The following is an 18,005-nucleotide window of genomic DNA, read 5'->3' as shown; positions in this document are numbered from 1 at the left end:
TGTGTGAAGGATGTACGGCAACTTAGGATTTGCAAACCCTAACACTGGAGCGCTGGTGAGCTTCTCAATTAAAGTCTGAAAAGAAACATCACACTCTGGTGTCCACCTGCTACCAAAAGGCTTCTTAAAGTCAATGTTTGAGGGAGATCTGGAATCTTTTTTCTTCCGGTGTGGACAATAACCAGCCGTAAGTGCATTTAGAGGCTTGGCAATCCTTGAGTAGTCCCGGACAAATCTCCGATAATACCCAGTGAATCCTAAGAATGATTTCAGTTCACGGATGTTAGTGGGTTTCGGCCAGGTAGTAAGTGCCGAGATTTTATCTGGGTCAGTCTCCACACCGTTTTCCGAAACAATGTGGCCAAGATACTTCACTGATTTCATGAAGAAATGACACTTATCAGGAAAAAGCTTAAGACCGAACTCTTTTAATCTGTTTAAGACTCTCATGAGGCGTTCTTCATGTTCCTCCAGACTGTTTGAGAAAACAATTAGATCGTCAAGAAAGACAAGAACTTCTTTCAGGTGCAGGCTGCCCACACATTTTTCCATGACACGTTGGAAAGTGCTGGGTGCATTTGTGACCCCTTGTGGCAATCTGTTAAATTCCCAGAAACCCATTGGTGTCACAAATGCTGTCTTATGTTTGTCCTCCTCTTCTACCTCGACTTGATAATACCCAGATTTCAAGTCCATAACTGAAAACCATTTAGATCCTGTTAAGGCGGAGAACGTCTCTTCAATGTTGGGCAGTGCATAGGCATCCTTTATTGTTTGATTATTCAACTTCCGATAATCTACACAGAGGCGGATGGACCCATTTTTCTTTTTTACCACCACTATGGGTGAGGCGAATGGACTCTCAGACTCCCGAATGATGTTTGCATCTTTGAGTTCCTGTAAATGTAATCTAACAGCCTCATAATCAGAAGGATGGATAGGTCTCACCCGTTGTTTAAAAGGGGTTGGGTCAAAAAGTCGAATTTTGTGCTTAACTGCTGTGGTATGTCCATAATCAAGATCATTTGTTGCAAAGACGTCAGAAATGGAATTGAGCTTTTCTGTAATCCTGTTTTTCCACTCTTCAGAAAGAGGTGAGTTGGTGAAATCAAAAGAGATCTTATTATCATGGTTAGTGGAACACATGGCATTGCAGCTAACCACTGCAGAGGGAAGAAATTTTGACTCTTTCTCTTCCACAGGAGTCTCCTTCAGTGATGACAGAACAGATGGAACATAAAGCTCAGCTAAACAGCACTTTCTTGGAAGTGTTATTTCGTGGGCAGTTTCGTTCTGAAGAAGAATAGGCACTTTAAATGACGTTCTTCTAGGACTCGTGAGGACATAACTGCAAAGAAGTAAGCCACTAGGAAGGTTGGAGTGAGCGCATGGCTCCACCACAAGGGATGCATTTGTGGCTGTAGACACGCCCCTCACGTATCCATCCAAAACCATCTTTTGACCAGCAGGTATTTTGATGCTCTGTCTCCCGTTCAGTTTGACTTGGCCCACTTTTCCATTTCGTTGTTCAATGGTGTGTCTGCGCAACAGGGTTTGGACTAAAGCGGAGTATGGAGGTAGTCCTTTAAGAACAGTATGGCCATTTCTGGTTGTGGCACAAGATCTGAACAAGATATCAAGAGTGTTAGTGCCGACAAGTACTGGGATTTCAAGATTGAATTTGTAATCAGGAATGACAAGGGCTAGTGTGGTGACAGTTTCAGCTTTCCCAGTGATATCTTCAGGAAAATGCATGTCAACTTCTATGTAGCCCAAATACGGCACGGTCTGCCCCCCAGCTCCCTCAACCTCAATGAGATTGTCTAAAGAAAGGATTGGACAGGATGATAAGTAAGTGTCATAAAAAGACTTGGACACAGTTGTCACCTGTGACCCTGAATCAAGAAGGGAAATACAAGGCTTTCCTTCAATGATGATTTCAGCTGTACATTTGGGACCTATGATAGTAGAAGTTAGCTCACTATCATTAGCTAAACCATTGGAAGGGTTTTGATTTTGTATAGCTTCTCTTTTTAATTCATTGGGACACTTTATTTGGCAAAGGGCCCCAGTATGTCCCATTACTGAAACCCGCTCTGGTTTAACGGCATGCCAGTTCTCTTTGTCCAATCATCCTGTTTAGCTTTTAGCTCTTTGTACTTTCTGTCTACAAGGGCTTTGTTTATGGAGCCTTCACAGAGTCTGGCTACGTGGCCATCTTCTCCACATCTAAAGCAGAACCACGGCTTTGGCGGTTTACTGGTTACATGTTGCACATTTGTCTCAACTTTGGCTGGCATTTGCTTTGGACTTTTCACTAATTCAGTTTCATGTCTCTCGTTCTTTTTAGATTTGGAGGATTCTAACTGCAATTTTAAATCAGCCACCTGCCTTCTCAAGGCCTCAGTCTCAGACAGACAAGCTTGCAATAATCCAGAATCACCATAAGCAGAGACATTTGTAGCTAACTGGACATGACTGGCAGCTTTATGCTTCGAACTACCTATGTGTCTCTGCATCCTGTCAAGCTTTGCAGCTCTTCGGTCTTCTTCAGTTCTTAAAAGCAACAACAACTCAGCAAAGTCGGGTGGTGTTCTTGCCTTAGACTCAAGCTGAAGAGTAAGTATCAAAGAGTGATCCCAACACCCACGCTGGAACTGTTTTAGTAGGTGCCGATTTGCAGAGGACTCCTTTACTCCGCTCCGCCTGACAGCAGTGCTAAGAATGGTCTGTAATCTCTGTAAGTAGTCGGAAGCTTTTTCACCGGCATCCTGGTGAGTATTTAGGAACCTGGCAAAGATCTCATCGCCATCCTCTACCAGCCCGTAAGCAGAATCAAGGAGCTTTACATAATCTTTTGGAGGGGCAGTGGAACCCAATTGTTTGACTACATCTGAGGCTGGGGGTAAGAGACTTTCAAGGATCTTTCTCCGCTGAACATCTGGAGGCAGAGAATCTTGTAGTAGAAGGTCAACATGGAGGCACCATGTATCAAAGTCAGCCTCACCGGGGGGTTTTGGAACCCTACCAGAAAAGGAACGCAGCCATTTTGAATGTGTTTGCACTGCAGAAGTGTCATTTTTAATGACATGTTCGACAACTATGCGTTGCACCTCAGGTGGGTTTAATTCATCTGTGGTAAGTACATTCAATGTGGGCTTTGAAGTCTTTTTCCTTACTACTAGATCAGATATGCTGTCAGATTTTGGGACAGTGGATTTCACTTTTCCTCTTTTAAGCTGTGATTTTCCTTTGCGTCTTTGCAGGATGGAAGCGCTCTGATCAGTGACATCTGAATCAACGTCACCACTACTGACATCACTGGAATCCAGAGAAGAGTGCTCAGCTTGGGCATGTGACTGTTTAGTGAGTGGGGCTAACACTTTGACAGTATCTATATGCCAAGTCACTGTGGGGTTTCGCACATTGTTAACCTCTAGAGGTAATTCTGGCTCCAGGCTTAAAACAGGACTATGTGAATCAAACTCTACTATTGCAGTTGGCTGCCCTGACTGTACAGCGCTAGGGGCTACCCTCACTATTTTCACTACAACCCCATACTTTTTGAGAGTTTCAGCAATATCATCATCAATATCTGTATCAGTGACACCTAACACACATACAGAACAATTTGCTTTGACATGGTAGCGCCTTTCAACATCTGAGACACTCATTTTTCTATCAAAAGCCTTTCTCTTTCAAAAAGAATTTTACAGGAAATAAAATGTCACTTGGAAAAATAAAAAAATGTGTGCTCAGGCTGTATTTATCCTCCTGGCTGGCTCGCCACGAAAAGGCTCGATGTAACACTGTAACACTGTACAAAGAAGAATAACAGAATTTGTACTCAAGAGTTCACAGGTGAATTTGGTTCGACTCAAGGAGGATAGAATGACACTGAGCCAAGTTATAAATGAAATTTAACAGCCGGCATTTTAATTGAAAATAAAAAAACTTTAGAAATAACTATTCCCACAATTTAAACAGATACTCTTAATACCACAATTAAGGGTGGGAGAAAGTGCTTGATATTGAGCTCAAGATAGAATAAAGAGGAAATAAAAATAAAATTAAATGTCCCAAAGTCTCTTGTATCCTGTGTATATATACGGTCCTCAGATATCCATGTGTGTTGAAACAGTTCTCAATGTGAATGTGTGTAAAGGCCTTTTTGTAAATTTTTCTACCCGGGTAGTGTGTACAAAGTGTGTGAGATCACAGCTTAGCTGTTATATCCCGTAAATCCACAAGGGGGCGTGGGTTCACTCCACGTGTGTAGATCAAAAAGGGCTCTGGCTCGCCAATCAAAAGTAGGTCACGATGCAGAATCAAAATCCACTCATAAAACCCAATCTGCACAAAATAATGCAGATAACATTAAGCAGATCTCTTCATTTTAACATTTAAACACACATATTTACCTTAAGCAACATGAAATGTTCACCAGTACAAATATAAACGCAATGTATGACAATGTGAACACTTAAAACAGCTAAAAGTATACAAATATGTGACAATATTGTTATATAACAACTTTCTTTCTCTCATTTCCATGTATATACTCATAAATGATGAAATCATTTAACCAACACAGACTTATTAGCTTCGTTCACAAATTTAACTCTCTTAATATACATAAAAAATGCTTCTCAAACTTCATAGGTAACTCTAATTGGGTTTTAAAACACATATAGAGAAGGATTGATATTAGATTAACTAAAATAGTTAATAAACAACAAACTCACCAGAGTTCTCATAAAGAAACACGGTAAATCAACCGAAAAAATCAAATCTTTTATCAGATCTGGGATGCATCTCCAACCTGAATGATTTATAACATCATTAAGTAGAGAATTAACACATTTTAACATAAAAAATATTAAGATTAAGTGATTTTTCTGGAACATCACTCCGACCTCATGGATGCATGTCCAGCTGGCTTCTTCATCTGAACTAAAAGCAGCCAGTTCACTCAATACACTTAAGTCAACTGCCCTCTAGTGGGCTGGAAATGGTACTGCACCAATTACATGAGTCTCTTTCAAAATGTACAAATCAAAAATGTTTCACAAATTAAATTACACATGAAAGTAGTGTTCAATTTAAAGGGGTTACACATGCAAAAGAATTACAAGTCTGGACGCACACATTCATTTTGTCCTTATCATATTTTTCATTCCTACGTAAGCGTTTCACAAAAAGCGAAACCATTCTATCATTTTTAATATAATCATCACTATAAAACTTCATCACATCGCTATAGTCGCGACCTCTGATTAAATGATAGAGAAAAAACACACAGTGCTGTCCGCAAACATCCGTTGTGAGATCTTGAACTTGTCTCCCCGAAAATAATATATTGGCGCTGTTGAGCGCTAAAAAGTTTTTGATGGTGTATGGAAAACGCTCATCCTCGGGCGGGTTTCCGAAGCTGTCGAAAAAATACGATGACCCCTCACGATCGAAATAAACGGCCACCCAGTGTTCGCCCGGCAACTCCGACGGGTGAGTGTTGATTATAGCCATCGAGGGTAAGATCCTTAGAGGCCTTTCGGGAAGTTGATCGCACGGGAGCACTCCGAGGAAATGAGTGTTACATGAAATTTTGTCCATGACGGCCGTGAGTTGTAAAGTATTCATTTCGCTCAATAATAATCAACCATGACCTGCCTGCGGTTTGAAATTTGTATGATCGAATCAAACACTGCATAAATAATCATCGTGATGGTGCGGGGTAGCGGATTTTTAAATCGCGCTTCCAGCCTGATGTTCCCGGACTTGACCAGCGATAGATGTTGTCCGCACTCTTCGTCTGGGGTGAGATTAAATGCAAACAGCGAGTATCCGGCCAGAAATTCGTCTCTATCGATCGCGATAGCGTGGTTTTTCAGATGTCTCCCCGTGGACATTACCAACTGGTAATATTCCCGCGCGGCGGAACCCGATTCGAAATCAGGTTGCAGAGGTTTTGACGGTATTTGTTTACCATCGACATAGATGGCTAGGAACTCCAAATCGTAATGATTAAAAGTGAATGGGTTTTTATCATAAGCTCCGGAAAAAGCATCGTTATCAACCATCCCCAGGACGATTGATTTCGGTAGCGTTCCTAAAAACAGATTTTCTTGATTCGAAACGCGCGACCCGGTAGGCAGAGAGATGGTTTTGAGACAAACTCTGTCGACGGGGTACTTGGCCGTCGTGCTGAGCAGTGCCTGGGCGTGACCCAGTCTGACAGATGGCGACACGCTTACTTTCTTGACAAAAAGGGATGCCGACAAGATTTTTACTTTGTAGGCCACGTCATCGCTCCTCATCAGACAGAATTCATCCTTCCCCCTGATCAGGCGTATTTTAACGTCGACCCCGTTTATCAGTAATTTTTCTTGGAAGAAAATGTCGCCGTGTATAGGCACTAGCAGCTCTACCGGCTGGCTACCGTGCGAGAAGGTCGATCTCTTTAGCAGACCCCTGTTTCGTCCTACGGGGTCGTGGACGTCTGTGTGTCCCGCGGTGTCCTTGTAAAACAAACCGGGCGTGAAAAGAGATTCCAGAGTATCTTTACTGTAGTTCATGAGACACTCTATGATGCATCTGTAAGGGTAAGTGCTTGAGCTCTGAGAGATCAATCGGTCACCGAGGCTTATATCCAGCTGTGAAAACACGGTCGCCCCTGCATAATTTATTAGCCCGACAGGCGCGGGGTCCGCGATGTCGCCGCCGTTAGGTCTCGTGATTTTAAGCCGGAGATAGAGCATCGTGTTATTTAGGTCCAGATAATCTTCACCCGTGCCAGCGATAAAAAACTCTAGAGGCGCAGAGTCGGATATAGCCGATAAGGGTGGAACCTCTAAATAAGCATTTTTCTCAAGAGACGTCTGCGTCGGCGGAACTGTAAATATATCCAGCTCCGACTTGATACATTCACCAGACATGTCGTGCAGTAACGCCATGTTAGAATATGGTTTTTAGGGATCTCTTCACCGTCGCGCTTCGTTTAGCAGGCTTCTTGCGCTTTCTTTGCGCTACTGAGCGCTTCTTCCGACCGCTATTTGTTTTCTTTATCGAATGACCACGCCTCCTCGCTCCCGGGGGTTTATACAGTCGCTTGCGTGCCATAACCATCAGGCCGGACCCGTCTTGAGGTTTATCGGTATGAAAGCTCGATAGAGCGTTTGAGACGACGTCCGAAACTATGTGTTTAGCCGCCGTTTTCAGGTGAGGTTTTGCGATGCTGAATCCTTTTTTTAGCAGCGGAACCGCCATTCTGAACAAACCTCTGAAAAGTCCTCCTAGACCGGCACCATACATGACGGCCCCTCCAGCATATCCGGGTAGCCCGGACCCTGCCTGGTCACGGTAATAGGCGACGTAATCGTCCGCGTTCATCACACGATGGTTGTAATAGCTCATTTTCAAAGCACAGATTGTTTAGCCGGTTTAAAGTGCAATTTTACGACAACTTTTCCGTAAGAAAATGGTATTTCACGATTTTGGTCGTCCTTTAATTCGACTGTGATGTCCGTGATGAGCGACTTGTTGATCGACACGTAGTGAGGTTTGTCGTACCTGATACTGACCGATTCTTTGTCTTTACCCGTAATATGTACGCATCTCAAAAGGGGTACTTGAGAGTCTCCCACGGTCTGGTATTCGATAATGTCGGTGTAAACGTAAATTGTGTAAAAGCCGGCCTGGATATCAGTTTGATGTGGAGCATAGGTCAACACGTCTCTTTCAAAATCAGCTTTTTCATGGTAGTTTTCTCGTCCTAAAGGAACATTAGGTATCACACCCAAAATATGGGCTAGCTTTCCGTGGAAGGTCAATGAAATGTTAGGCTTGGCCGACAGAAAAACTTTGTTTGTTATATGATCGAGAGCCAGTAGCCCTGACGAATTTAGCGCCGCGTTGATCGCTTTAATCACGGTCTGAACATTACCGTAGTACCCGGGGTGTATATTTAAATCCTTTGAAACAAGCCATCTCGATAGTTGGTCAACCTTAGGTTTGTCGGGATTTTGGGATGCATCTATCTTACGGCCGGGGTACATGTTTAGCAAGAAAGCGCCGTCTTCCCGGTTAAAGCTGTACCAGCTTCTAGGGTATTCAATCTCGCACAATCCGACCGTCCATCGTCCTTTCAAGTCAATAGGCGTCGCTAGTTTTGTTCTGTAGCTAGATATTCGATTGTCGGGGTAAACTGACAAAGAAGCGTTGCACGGTAGTGCGACGTAGAAGCCGTCGTCGTCCATGGTGGCTTTTGGTACAAATGGTTTGATGTTTCGCGATCGTCGCGTTTTTAAGACGGTTGCAAGTCCACCACGGCTTTTTTGTCTACGTAGCTATTAAATTTAGCGGGCCAACCTAACCATTTAACTAAAACGAGCGTATTTCGGCCTTGTTTTTTCTCGCCTAAAATCTTTTCTACCTTAAACGCCTTGTCTTTGCACACGATAATTTTTTGTAGCTCTTCTTCGTAAAAAACACCGTCGATTATTTCGCCATCATAATCGGAAAGTCTGTAGACCGGAGGCTGTCTCGGCACACGTGCGGCCACGGTGAAATATTCTTCTGTGTAGTTCTGCTCGTAACCTTTGGCGAAAGTGCCTCTGACTTTAGAAATTCTCACAACATCGCCTACTTTAAATTTAAACGACCGCGTCTCGTTCTTCATACCGGCGTACAGGTTTTGAAACACCAGGGGTTCGTTTTCCTTATTGACATCGACCGGTCGCATTTTAATACTCCTGTGATAACCGGTGTTGTATCCTTGCGTAATGTCTTGTAAAACATTGATGTATCGATGTGAATTAGTGGCCGTTAAAAGCCGCCCCATCCTGCTTTTCAATGTCCTGTTAAATCTCTCTACGACGCTCGCTTTCAAATCGGTGGCGGTAGCGAAATGGTAAATGTCGTGCTTTTTCATCAAATTTTGAAAATGCTTGTTAAAAAATTCCTTACCCTGGTCCGTCTGCAATTTCTGTGGAACACGCCCCTCGTTGAGTATAGATTCAAAGGCTCTAGTAACCTCCGCCCCGCTCTTATTCTTTAGCACGCGCGTCCACGCATATTTACTAAACACATCTATGCATGTCAGTAAAAATTTTATATTATCATTGTCCGTGGAATAAGCGGACATGTCGACAAGATCCGCCTGGAACTGTGTATCCACACCGTAAACGACGACTCTATTGCGTTTGTATTTTATAGGAGCGGTTCTATGTAATGTGTAGGCGTCCTCCCCTGACAGCCACTCTGAAACCTGTTGATCGGTAAGTCGGACGCCCGTGTCCTTTAAAACGGCATCTTTTAAACGTTTTTTACCTCCTAACGATCCGGGGTTAGACGGCGTGTAATATGCTTTCTTCATGAGCTCTGCCATGTTAGCTTATTCCCCGCTCGCAAAGAATGGTTGACAAAAGTTTTATGCTTCAGACTTTATTTAAATGATTACATAGGCGTTTAAAAATGGTTACATAAGTATATAAAAGGGTTACATATAACAGATGTTACAATAAATGAATACATAAGTATATAAAAGGGTTACATGATAACATGTAGGATAGATAGTGACATTTGATATGACTTTATATTATATCCAGCCAGTCGAGAAAATGTACGCAAGACATAATGTTTCGGTCGAGCATGTAGTCGACCAGAGTTTCTACAATTTTGCCAATCTCGTGTTTCTCATCTTTTGAAATCAGGGTCCGGCAGATCTCGGATACATATGTACACATAGTCATGATTTCTGTTATACCCATCTCATCTCTACAATTACACACAACGTCCAAAACTTTTTTGAGGCTAGCACAGACCGACGATCGGTCTTTAATGCAGAAGTTACTCATATCGGCCCATGAATTTGACAGTCCTCTCACAACAGTCATTTTTTCCTTGAAATTTGCAAGACGAACGCTTTCCGTGGTCGATTCATTTTTCGTCTCGATCGCCTTATGCATCAAGTCTATCAGCTGCCTTTTGTAATACCCTTTAAACAAAGAGGGTATGATGATTCGCGGTCTGCAGAAGTTCCCCATCTTTTGATGGCTACTCTTTAACGGTGTTCGTTTTCCAGAAATCGACGATGTCAAAAATTAGGGCGTCTGTGTCGTCACCCTGCAGGTTTTCTGAGATTTCTTCTAGTTTCGAGATGATGTTCGGTTCGTCTTTTAACTCGTGGAGAATAGCTCCTGCGGCTCCTTGAATAGCCCGAGGATCAGCCTTTAGCCCGCTGCGCTATAGAGCGTAGTTGACGATGGGATGTAGGATGGGTTGAAACAGCTTGTCTGCGAACTCTCCAAAGTGTGCGTCGAAAAAGTATGAGGGCGGTTCATACAGACAGGAATGTCGACGTTGACTAGGATGGTTTATCTCGCACCCCAGACACTCTTGCTTGATCTTGTTGTTGACGAGGTGGTTTAGCAGCACTCCGATCACTCCTTTAATGATTTTTAATCCGACGTCTGTAAAGCAGCCATCTGTGCTATCGAGTGCGTTATCGGTAGCATTAGCGTACAGTTCTTTTAGACGCCTTAGCCCCTCCTCCGAGGGGCGTCTGAATTCTTCAGTAGGTTCGTCGTCGTCGTCATCGGGTAAGTGTTGGCTGGCGTTATCGCTGTAAGAGTCGTCATCGATGTAGAGAGAAGGCTCGGACATGTTATCTGAATCGCAGTGTTGAGACATTGCTGGCGAAGACTGACCACCGACCGCCTTATAGCTGTCGTGACGAATGGGCGTAGTTAATGGGCGGAGACGGACCGAGCGAGTATTGGCCACGTGCGCACTTCTCGGGGTGAAACAGCTGTACTTTAACTTTGCAATAACCATCATGCATGTCGCACCACTTGAACATTTTGTTTATGGTTGAAAAAATGTTTTCCATGCCTCGTAGATCGCGCCACTTGAACAAAAATTGCATCTCATAGAGACTGTGGTGTTCGTCGCGTAGAACTCCCACCAGCGGTTCGCGAAGCTTTGTGTTGTCCTTGCAGAAGAAAAAGTAGATGCAGTCTCCCGGCCTCTTTTTAGAATGGTCGCCCACCACTCTGTACCGTCCTTTGGGCGTTATGGCATCCCATTCCGCGATGTACAATGGTTCTTCGCGACAATCATTCAGATCTTTCCAGACATTGTTGTAAAACAACGTCCAGTCCTTGTCACCGAAAACGATGCGCGAGTCCAGTCCTGGTGTATATTCACCTTTTTTCTCAGTGTTGTAGAGTATTACAGTACGAGTCTCTTTGTTAAACTTGTAACCGACGACTATGTTACTTTCTAGCAAAATTTCCTCACCAACGATGTTCTTATTTTCATGAAGAAACTTTGTCAGACAGATATGCCCACGCGGCTTTTTCGGAGCCATACCAAGATGATTCAAGTCAATTTGCCATTCACTCTCCGGTGTACTGAGTGAGCTGCATGGCGTATCCATGGTATCCATGTTTTGTGATTTTCGTAACTGCTGTATTTTCCGGCTTTTATTATATTGTGGCCCCGCCTTATATAATTTATGATGGGTGCACGGAATGTGGTTTTAATGATGACCACCTGCGTAAACACTGTTTTATTGTCTCATCGTAGGAAGACATAATGATTTATTGTGCCCCCGGAGCTAACCCCGGTCACTGATGATTTATCGGGCCCCTGGGAGATAACCCCGGTCATTCATAATTTATCATCACCTGTCAAAGATCATCCCTCCCCAGAGGTTAAAGGTTAGTCCCTCCAGAGGTTAAAGGTTGTCATCAATCATTTTGGGGTCGAAGGTTACCCCTCCCTAATGTCAAATGTCTGTCAAATGTCATCATCAATCATTCGGGGGTCAAAGGTTACCCCTCCCTAAGGTCAAATGTCATCATCAATCACTTTAAGGTCAAAGGTTACCCCTCCCTAAGGTCAAAGGTCAACATCATCAATCATTTTGACAGTATGTGCCGTATATTTACTACTTCTGTCTGAGTGGTTCTTGGCTCTTGGAGAACTCTCCTGATTATCCTTTGGACTCCTTGGACAGGGATCTTACATGGAGCACCTGATCATGGCCAGCTTTTGGTGAAGTGATGCTCTTTCCATTTCCAGATAATGGCCTCCACAGTGCTCACAGGAACATTCAGCATTCTGGAAATGCGCCTATAACTATTCCCATCAAAATGTTTTTCAATGATAAGATTACATAGATCTCGAAAGAGTTCTTGCTTTTACCCATCATGAAGTCTTTCTTGTGTGCCTGCTGGTTAATGCGAAGCCTTTATAGGCCATCAATTAGGACTAAAGCAGCTGATATCAATTAGTACTGATAGGGGGCAGGGTTTCTCTCTCAATACTGAGAGATTTCAGGTGATCTCCTGCCTTTCTATGCCATTTTGCACCTTGTTTTCTTCATGTGTTCAATACTTAGTCCCTGTGTCATTTCACTTTATTTATTATGACTCAACTTGTATACTTAAATGTCCTGATTTCTTTGTATGAATTCAATATTTGGCTTGATGGCTACATCTGGTGGAAATTTTGTGTCAATAGCCCACTTAGAAATCCTTGTTCTGATAAAAATGCTGATGTGTCAATTACTTATTTTAACTATTTTGTCAAGTTTGATCTAATTTTTAATCTTAAATCACACAATAGAAATACAGATGTTTGTGTAAACTCTTGATCATAATGACCATTATTTGAGCTTCAGATAAACACAAGAGTCAATAGTATTTCGGCACTAATTCTCTTTACATAGAAAACATCTTGATTACTACTGTATCCTATGTTTCCTGAGATAGGGAACGAGACGCTGCGTCGTGAAATGAAACTTTAGCATGCACGCATCTAAATAACTTAACTAGTTCCTATTTTATCAGCAACGAGAGATGATGTCACAAGTGACGGCAGATACCAGAGGGTATAAATAGGAAGCATAAACAATGTATGCCAGCTTCTGGAAAAATGAAGCAAGTGCTACAGGCACAAGGAGTTATGTCAAGTTATCTCAGGGAACAAAGGTTACAGGCGTAACAGAGATGTTCCTTTTCGAGAGAACTCAATGCTGCGTCCTGAAATAACAGTTTTTGAAAAAAAATGCCCACTAAGCCAAAAACGTATGCGCACATGTGCGCAATAATCATGAACAAGGAAAAAATATATAAATTATATAACACAAATTTATATTATTGGGTTCTTTTTCCTTGTTCATGATTATTGTGCACGTGTGGTCTAAGTTTTTGCATAGATTTAAAATAAATTTTAGTATGAAAGTTTTTGTTGAATCATGATTTGAAAGTTAAAACATCTGTTCATTTTACGAACAAATTTGTTCATACACATGCTTAGTGAATGAGACCCAATATTACCATTTTTAGTCTCCTCTCTTCACTCTTTAGTTTCTCGTCTTCACTTTGTTTCTTTCTCTGTATTTCTGAAGTGGAAAAAAAACATTGAAATGATATAAAGCTATTTCTTTACAACTACAAACATGCATTATTTTCCATTAATAAGATTGTCTGGTTTAAACTTTGATTTGCCCACTTGACACTGAGGTGTCTTTACATTATAATGCGTGCAGTTCAGTTTACAGCACAAATCATAAATCTGTCTGAAAAGTATAAATTATTGACTTTTAAACACTACAGTATGAGAAGTGAAATGTCAAATCACTGTATGCTCAGTTGAAGATGAAGTGAATCTAAACCTGAAAAAGTAAACATAATAAAACAAACATGAATGTTACCTCTGTGTCTATAGATGAAGAGCGATCAATATCCCAGTAATCACACTGAATATAACAGCAAATGAAATCAGGACCACTGATGTCCTCCAAGAGTTAAACACTTTACCTGTAAAAGAAAACTTTCAAAACTTACTATTTCATGATTAATATATGCAAATGTTGTACTATAATAGAAGACTGTCAAGCTTTTTTTCAGATATGATCATCATTTTAAAACAGACCCAGCTGGACATCTTTATGTATAAACACCCAGTTAAACTGTTTGGGGAAAGCAATATGAATAATATTATACAACGGTTCTTTCTGGTTCTCGAATCTGATTGGCTAAGAGCTATACGATATTGTGCTGATAACGGCACTGTAACCGCTTCACCTTTCGTATTATTCCGCCACCTAGTGAATGGAGGTCCTAAGCAGGCTCATCTCTGAATGGAAAAACACACGCTCTCCGTGTGTCTCATTAGTTTATGCATGCAAAAACATCTCTCTGACACTTATAAAAAAACGTTTTATATAGTACTGACAAGAACAAAGTTTAATAATAATAATCGAGTGCTCGTATCGCGTTAAGAATAAATGACAAAACAATAGTAACGTTACACAAGTATAGTTTTATTAACTTTTACCTCGCGCCAAAACAATAACAACACAAAAGACACTAACTGTTAAATATGAATAAAAAAACAAGTACTAGTTTGATCATGACACCAAATACTGCTGATTTGATCTCATTTTGACGATCATAAACAAACAAGGCCAAGATGAGAGCCAGGGAATCCCTTTCAGAGATGTAACACAGAGAGGGCGGTGGTCAGCGGGGCGAGTAAACACTGACGTCAGCTCATGCTTTGGTTCTCATTCGTACCGAATCTCACTAAGCAAACGTTCAAACAGGCGCTATCTTTACTAATCGACTGCAGATTTAAATATAATACAGATACATTCTCGACTGAACTAATCTTAAAACTACACTTTGTGACCAAGAAACGGTAATATAAAGTAACGGCTTTTCCGTCCATTGAGTTGTTATGAGCTTCAAAGCAGCCGAAAGTTTTACCTGTCATTCTGGCCGCCCTCAAATCCGTGGCGGAAGAAGTAGTTCTCAAACAAAGAGGCTTTTAAAATAACTCCGTTGTTGTTTTCTAGTTTTCGTTTTTCAAACGTGTGCTGTCGAACTGTTGTATAAAAGCAATATCGCTCTCGGAGTCGTGTGATATAGCTCTATATCATCACGGCTGTGATTGCCTCCGGCACTCGGCCTGCGGCCTCGTGCCTCTGGCCTAATCACAGCCGTGATGATATAGAGCTATATCACACTCCTACTCGAGCGATATTGCTTAATTATAAAACATAATGTTGCCATTAAAAATGCCTTTTAAATTGTTAAAGCAAATAATCAACATGTTACCCTATTGATTAATTACTATTTTCCACTGACGTCCCAACACCTAGTTGCATCTCCCTTGGGTCCTATAACCCCTTCACTTAATATCAATGATTATTCACTTGAATTTTAAATATTTTCATGTTGGCCATTCTACCGAATTTGTGCCATTTCTGGACAAACATGCAAGAAAACTCTAAAATAAATGTTATTGTTAAGCATTGTCCTGCATGTTAATCTTACACCAAATTTAAACTTTATAATTTAAAATATTAATAAAAACTACATAAAACACTGGAAAACAGCATTTTTATCCATCACTGCTCTCAATCTCTATACTTTACCTTTAAATATAAAGCATAACATTCTTCAGATATCATTTTATTGGCATATTTGTGTAGGTCTATATCCCATCTTTGATTTACATATTTTTACCAATGGAAAAATTTAATAATTTTTATGTCCCCAGAATTTCACTCAGTCCTGTTACCCAACACGTTCACCCCTCTGAAAAAAGTGACATCATCTGGATCTTCTGAAGGTCATGTAAAGATCAAAAGTCCCTTTTATATTGATGCTATGACTGTGAATATCAATCTTAAAGGAACAGTATGTAAGAAATTTATATCAATTAATCATAAAATGGCCCTGAAATGTCACTAGACATTAAGAAATAATTTTCATTTCAAATATTTATATCACTGACAACACTGGTCTGGCCAGGATATTGACATTTAAAAACTGAAGTTGCAGCCCTCAACTGATGTTTATGTTGTCATTTTGTGTATTGGCCACCAGTTGTGTGATTGCAGTACCAGTTTTAGCCACAAGTTTTGTGATTGCAATACCAGTTTTGGCCACAATCCTACATACTGTTCCTTTAATGTTCAGTCTGGTTACCTATATTATTTCTTTGATGCTATCGGTTTACTTTAAAATAAAAAAATGGTAAATCACTAGAATTTGCTCAGTCTTCATGCTATTAGCACATATTTAATTCAGCAATATTTCATTTATTTGCTAAATCTATGCTAGTCCTGTTACTTTCAGTCCTTTTACCAAAATTTCTCCATCCTCCAATACCTGAGATTGACCAATAATCATTTGGAAAAGTTAAATATGTGTGTTATTAGATGAAGGGGCAGATTTACTAATAGCTTGCACCAGCGCAAGAAGCATACAGTTACAAACATCTCTTCATGTACTATTTTGCACATGATTTCAAATGACATCGTACAAACCAATTTTGTAGTTTTGCCACATTTAAGGGGAACATTTTCATTACCGCAAAGAGTCCATGACTGTATTTGGGTTCTTTGAGACGGAAATATTTATAATTTAAAAATCTAAAAAATAAAAAGCTTCAATCAATCAATCAATCAATCAATCAATCAATCAATCAATCAACATTTATTTATACAGCCCTTTACAACACTCAAGGTGAACCAAAGTGCTTTCCAATAAAAACAAAACAATAAAAACAGTAAATAAAAACCTTCAACAAGAAATATATAAATACACAAAAATACACATAGTGTCACCACAATTGCTAGACATTAAAAGCCAGTGCATGTTATACTATAAACATTTACAGTAAAGAAACATGTGGTATTTGGTGATCATTGGTAAACGGAGAGACAATAATAAGGAATATTAATGTGTCCAAGACCAATTTTTTCATCCTCCGCAACAATTTTCAATAATTGTATAAGCCCTTAAAGGGGACAGAGAATGAAAAAACATTTTTACCTTGTCTTTGTTGAATAATTGTAGTCTACCTGCATTCACTATACAAAAAGTGCTAGACATGCTAAAAATCTCAGTCTCATAGAAATTCCTCTTTTAAAAATGTCAGCCAGAAAAAGGCCCAATCTGAAAAACTGATGCTTATGACATCACAGGCATCTAACTGCCCCTTCACTTTAAAATAATTGGCTACATTTTTTGAGTGGCAGCAAAGTCAGCCAATCTGTAATGAGATTGCAAGTTAAGCCAGTAGGGGGAGCCAAATAGGTGCAAAACCACTTGTTTAAAATCCCCCACCCTAATAAAGCTATTTGAGAGAGGTTTTTAGGAAGCTTTTAAGGCATTACAGACACAAACAAAATTTTTTTGTCTACATGTCACATCACAGAACAAGGATAAATACCCCGTTCAATCATTCTATGTCACCTTTAAGGAACTAACATTTTAAAAAAATAGTTGGAAGGGACATAATTGACTGTGACACACAAGATGGCTACCAGGTGCAGTTCTTATTTTTTCTCTCCAGATAAAAGTTAAAATTTAGTTTGTCTTAGTACCTAGACAACTTTTTAGTTCTCATTACTGAAACATGATTTTGTAAATTTGTTAATGTAATATCATGTTGCGGTAATGATAATTTTTTAATGACTTCACCCATTTAATATGATCTCATAGGCCTACATTAGATTAAGCTTTGAAGTGTTGTACATCATTATGTGGAAAAATGGACACAAAAGCTCAGACTTTTTGGTAAACATGATCATTATTTTAATTGGAATAGTGAAAAGAAAATAGAAAGAAAATTTGTATCAAATGGTAATTTGATACAACATTTGTGTGTGTGTGTGTGTGTGTGTGTGTGTGTGTGTGTGTGTGTTCTACATAAAATCATCCTACATAAGTTAAAGGGTCAGAATGGCCAATTTAACCCATAGTTGGAATGTGACCTCTTCATTTAACCCATTCAGTGAGTTCAACACACACACACACACACACACACACACACACACACAATGAGTTAACGTGACCAAAACTAGTAACACCTCTAGAGTCTTGTGTACAACACAATTGGTGTCCTGTGTGACGATCACTACACTTTAGATAAAATGTACTTTGTCCAGAGACTCTTTAGTGTTGCTATGATGGTTACACAGC

General features: G+C 40.4%; 1 protein-coding gene across 1 annotated transcript; it reads right to left on the bottom strand.

The window, feature by feature from the left end:
- Positions 1-5,645: 5,645 nt before the first annotated feature.
- On the bottom strand, positions 5,646-6,953 carry LOC141362748 (uncharacterized protein F54H12.2-like). The gene has a single exon (XM_073864960.1). It carries the CDS (start codon positions 6,951-6,953, stop codon positions 5,646-5,648), a length of 1,308 nt encoding a protein of 435 aa, XP_073721061.1.
- Positions 6,954-18,005: the final 11,052 nt, after the last annotated feature.

Source organism: Misgurnus anguillicaudatus, unplaced genomic scaffold (genome assembly GCF_027580225.2).
Source record: "Misgurnus anguillicaudatus unplaced genomic scaffold, ASM2758022v2 HiC_scaffold_29, whole genome shotgun sequence".
In the NCBI taxonomy this organism is placed as follows: Eukaryota; Metazoa; Chordata; class Actinopteri; order Cypriniformes; family Cobitidae; genus Misgurnus; species Misgurnus anguillicaudatus.
Note: the sequence above shows the minus strand (reverse complement) of the source record. Positions and strands in the feature narration are given on the sequence as shown.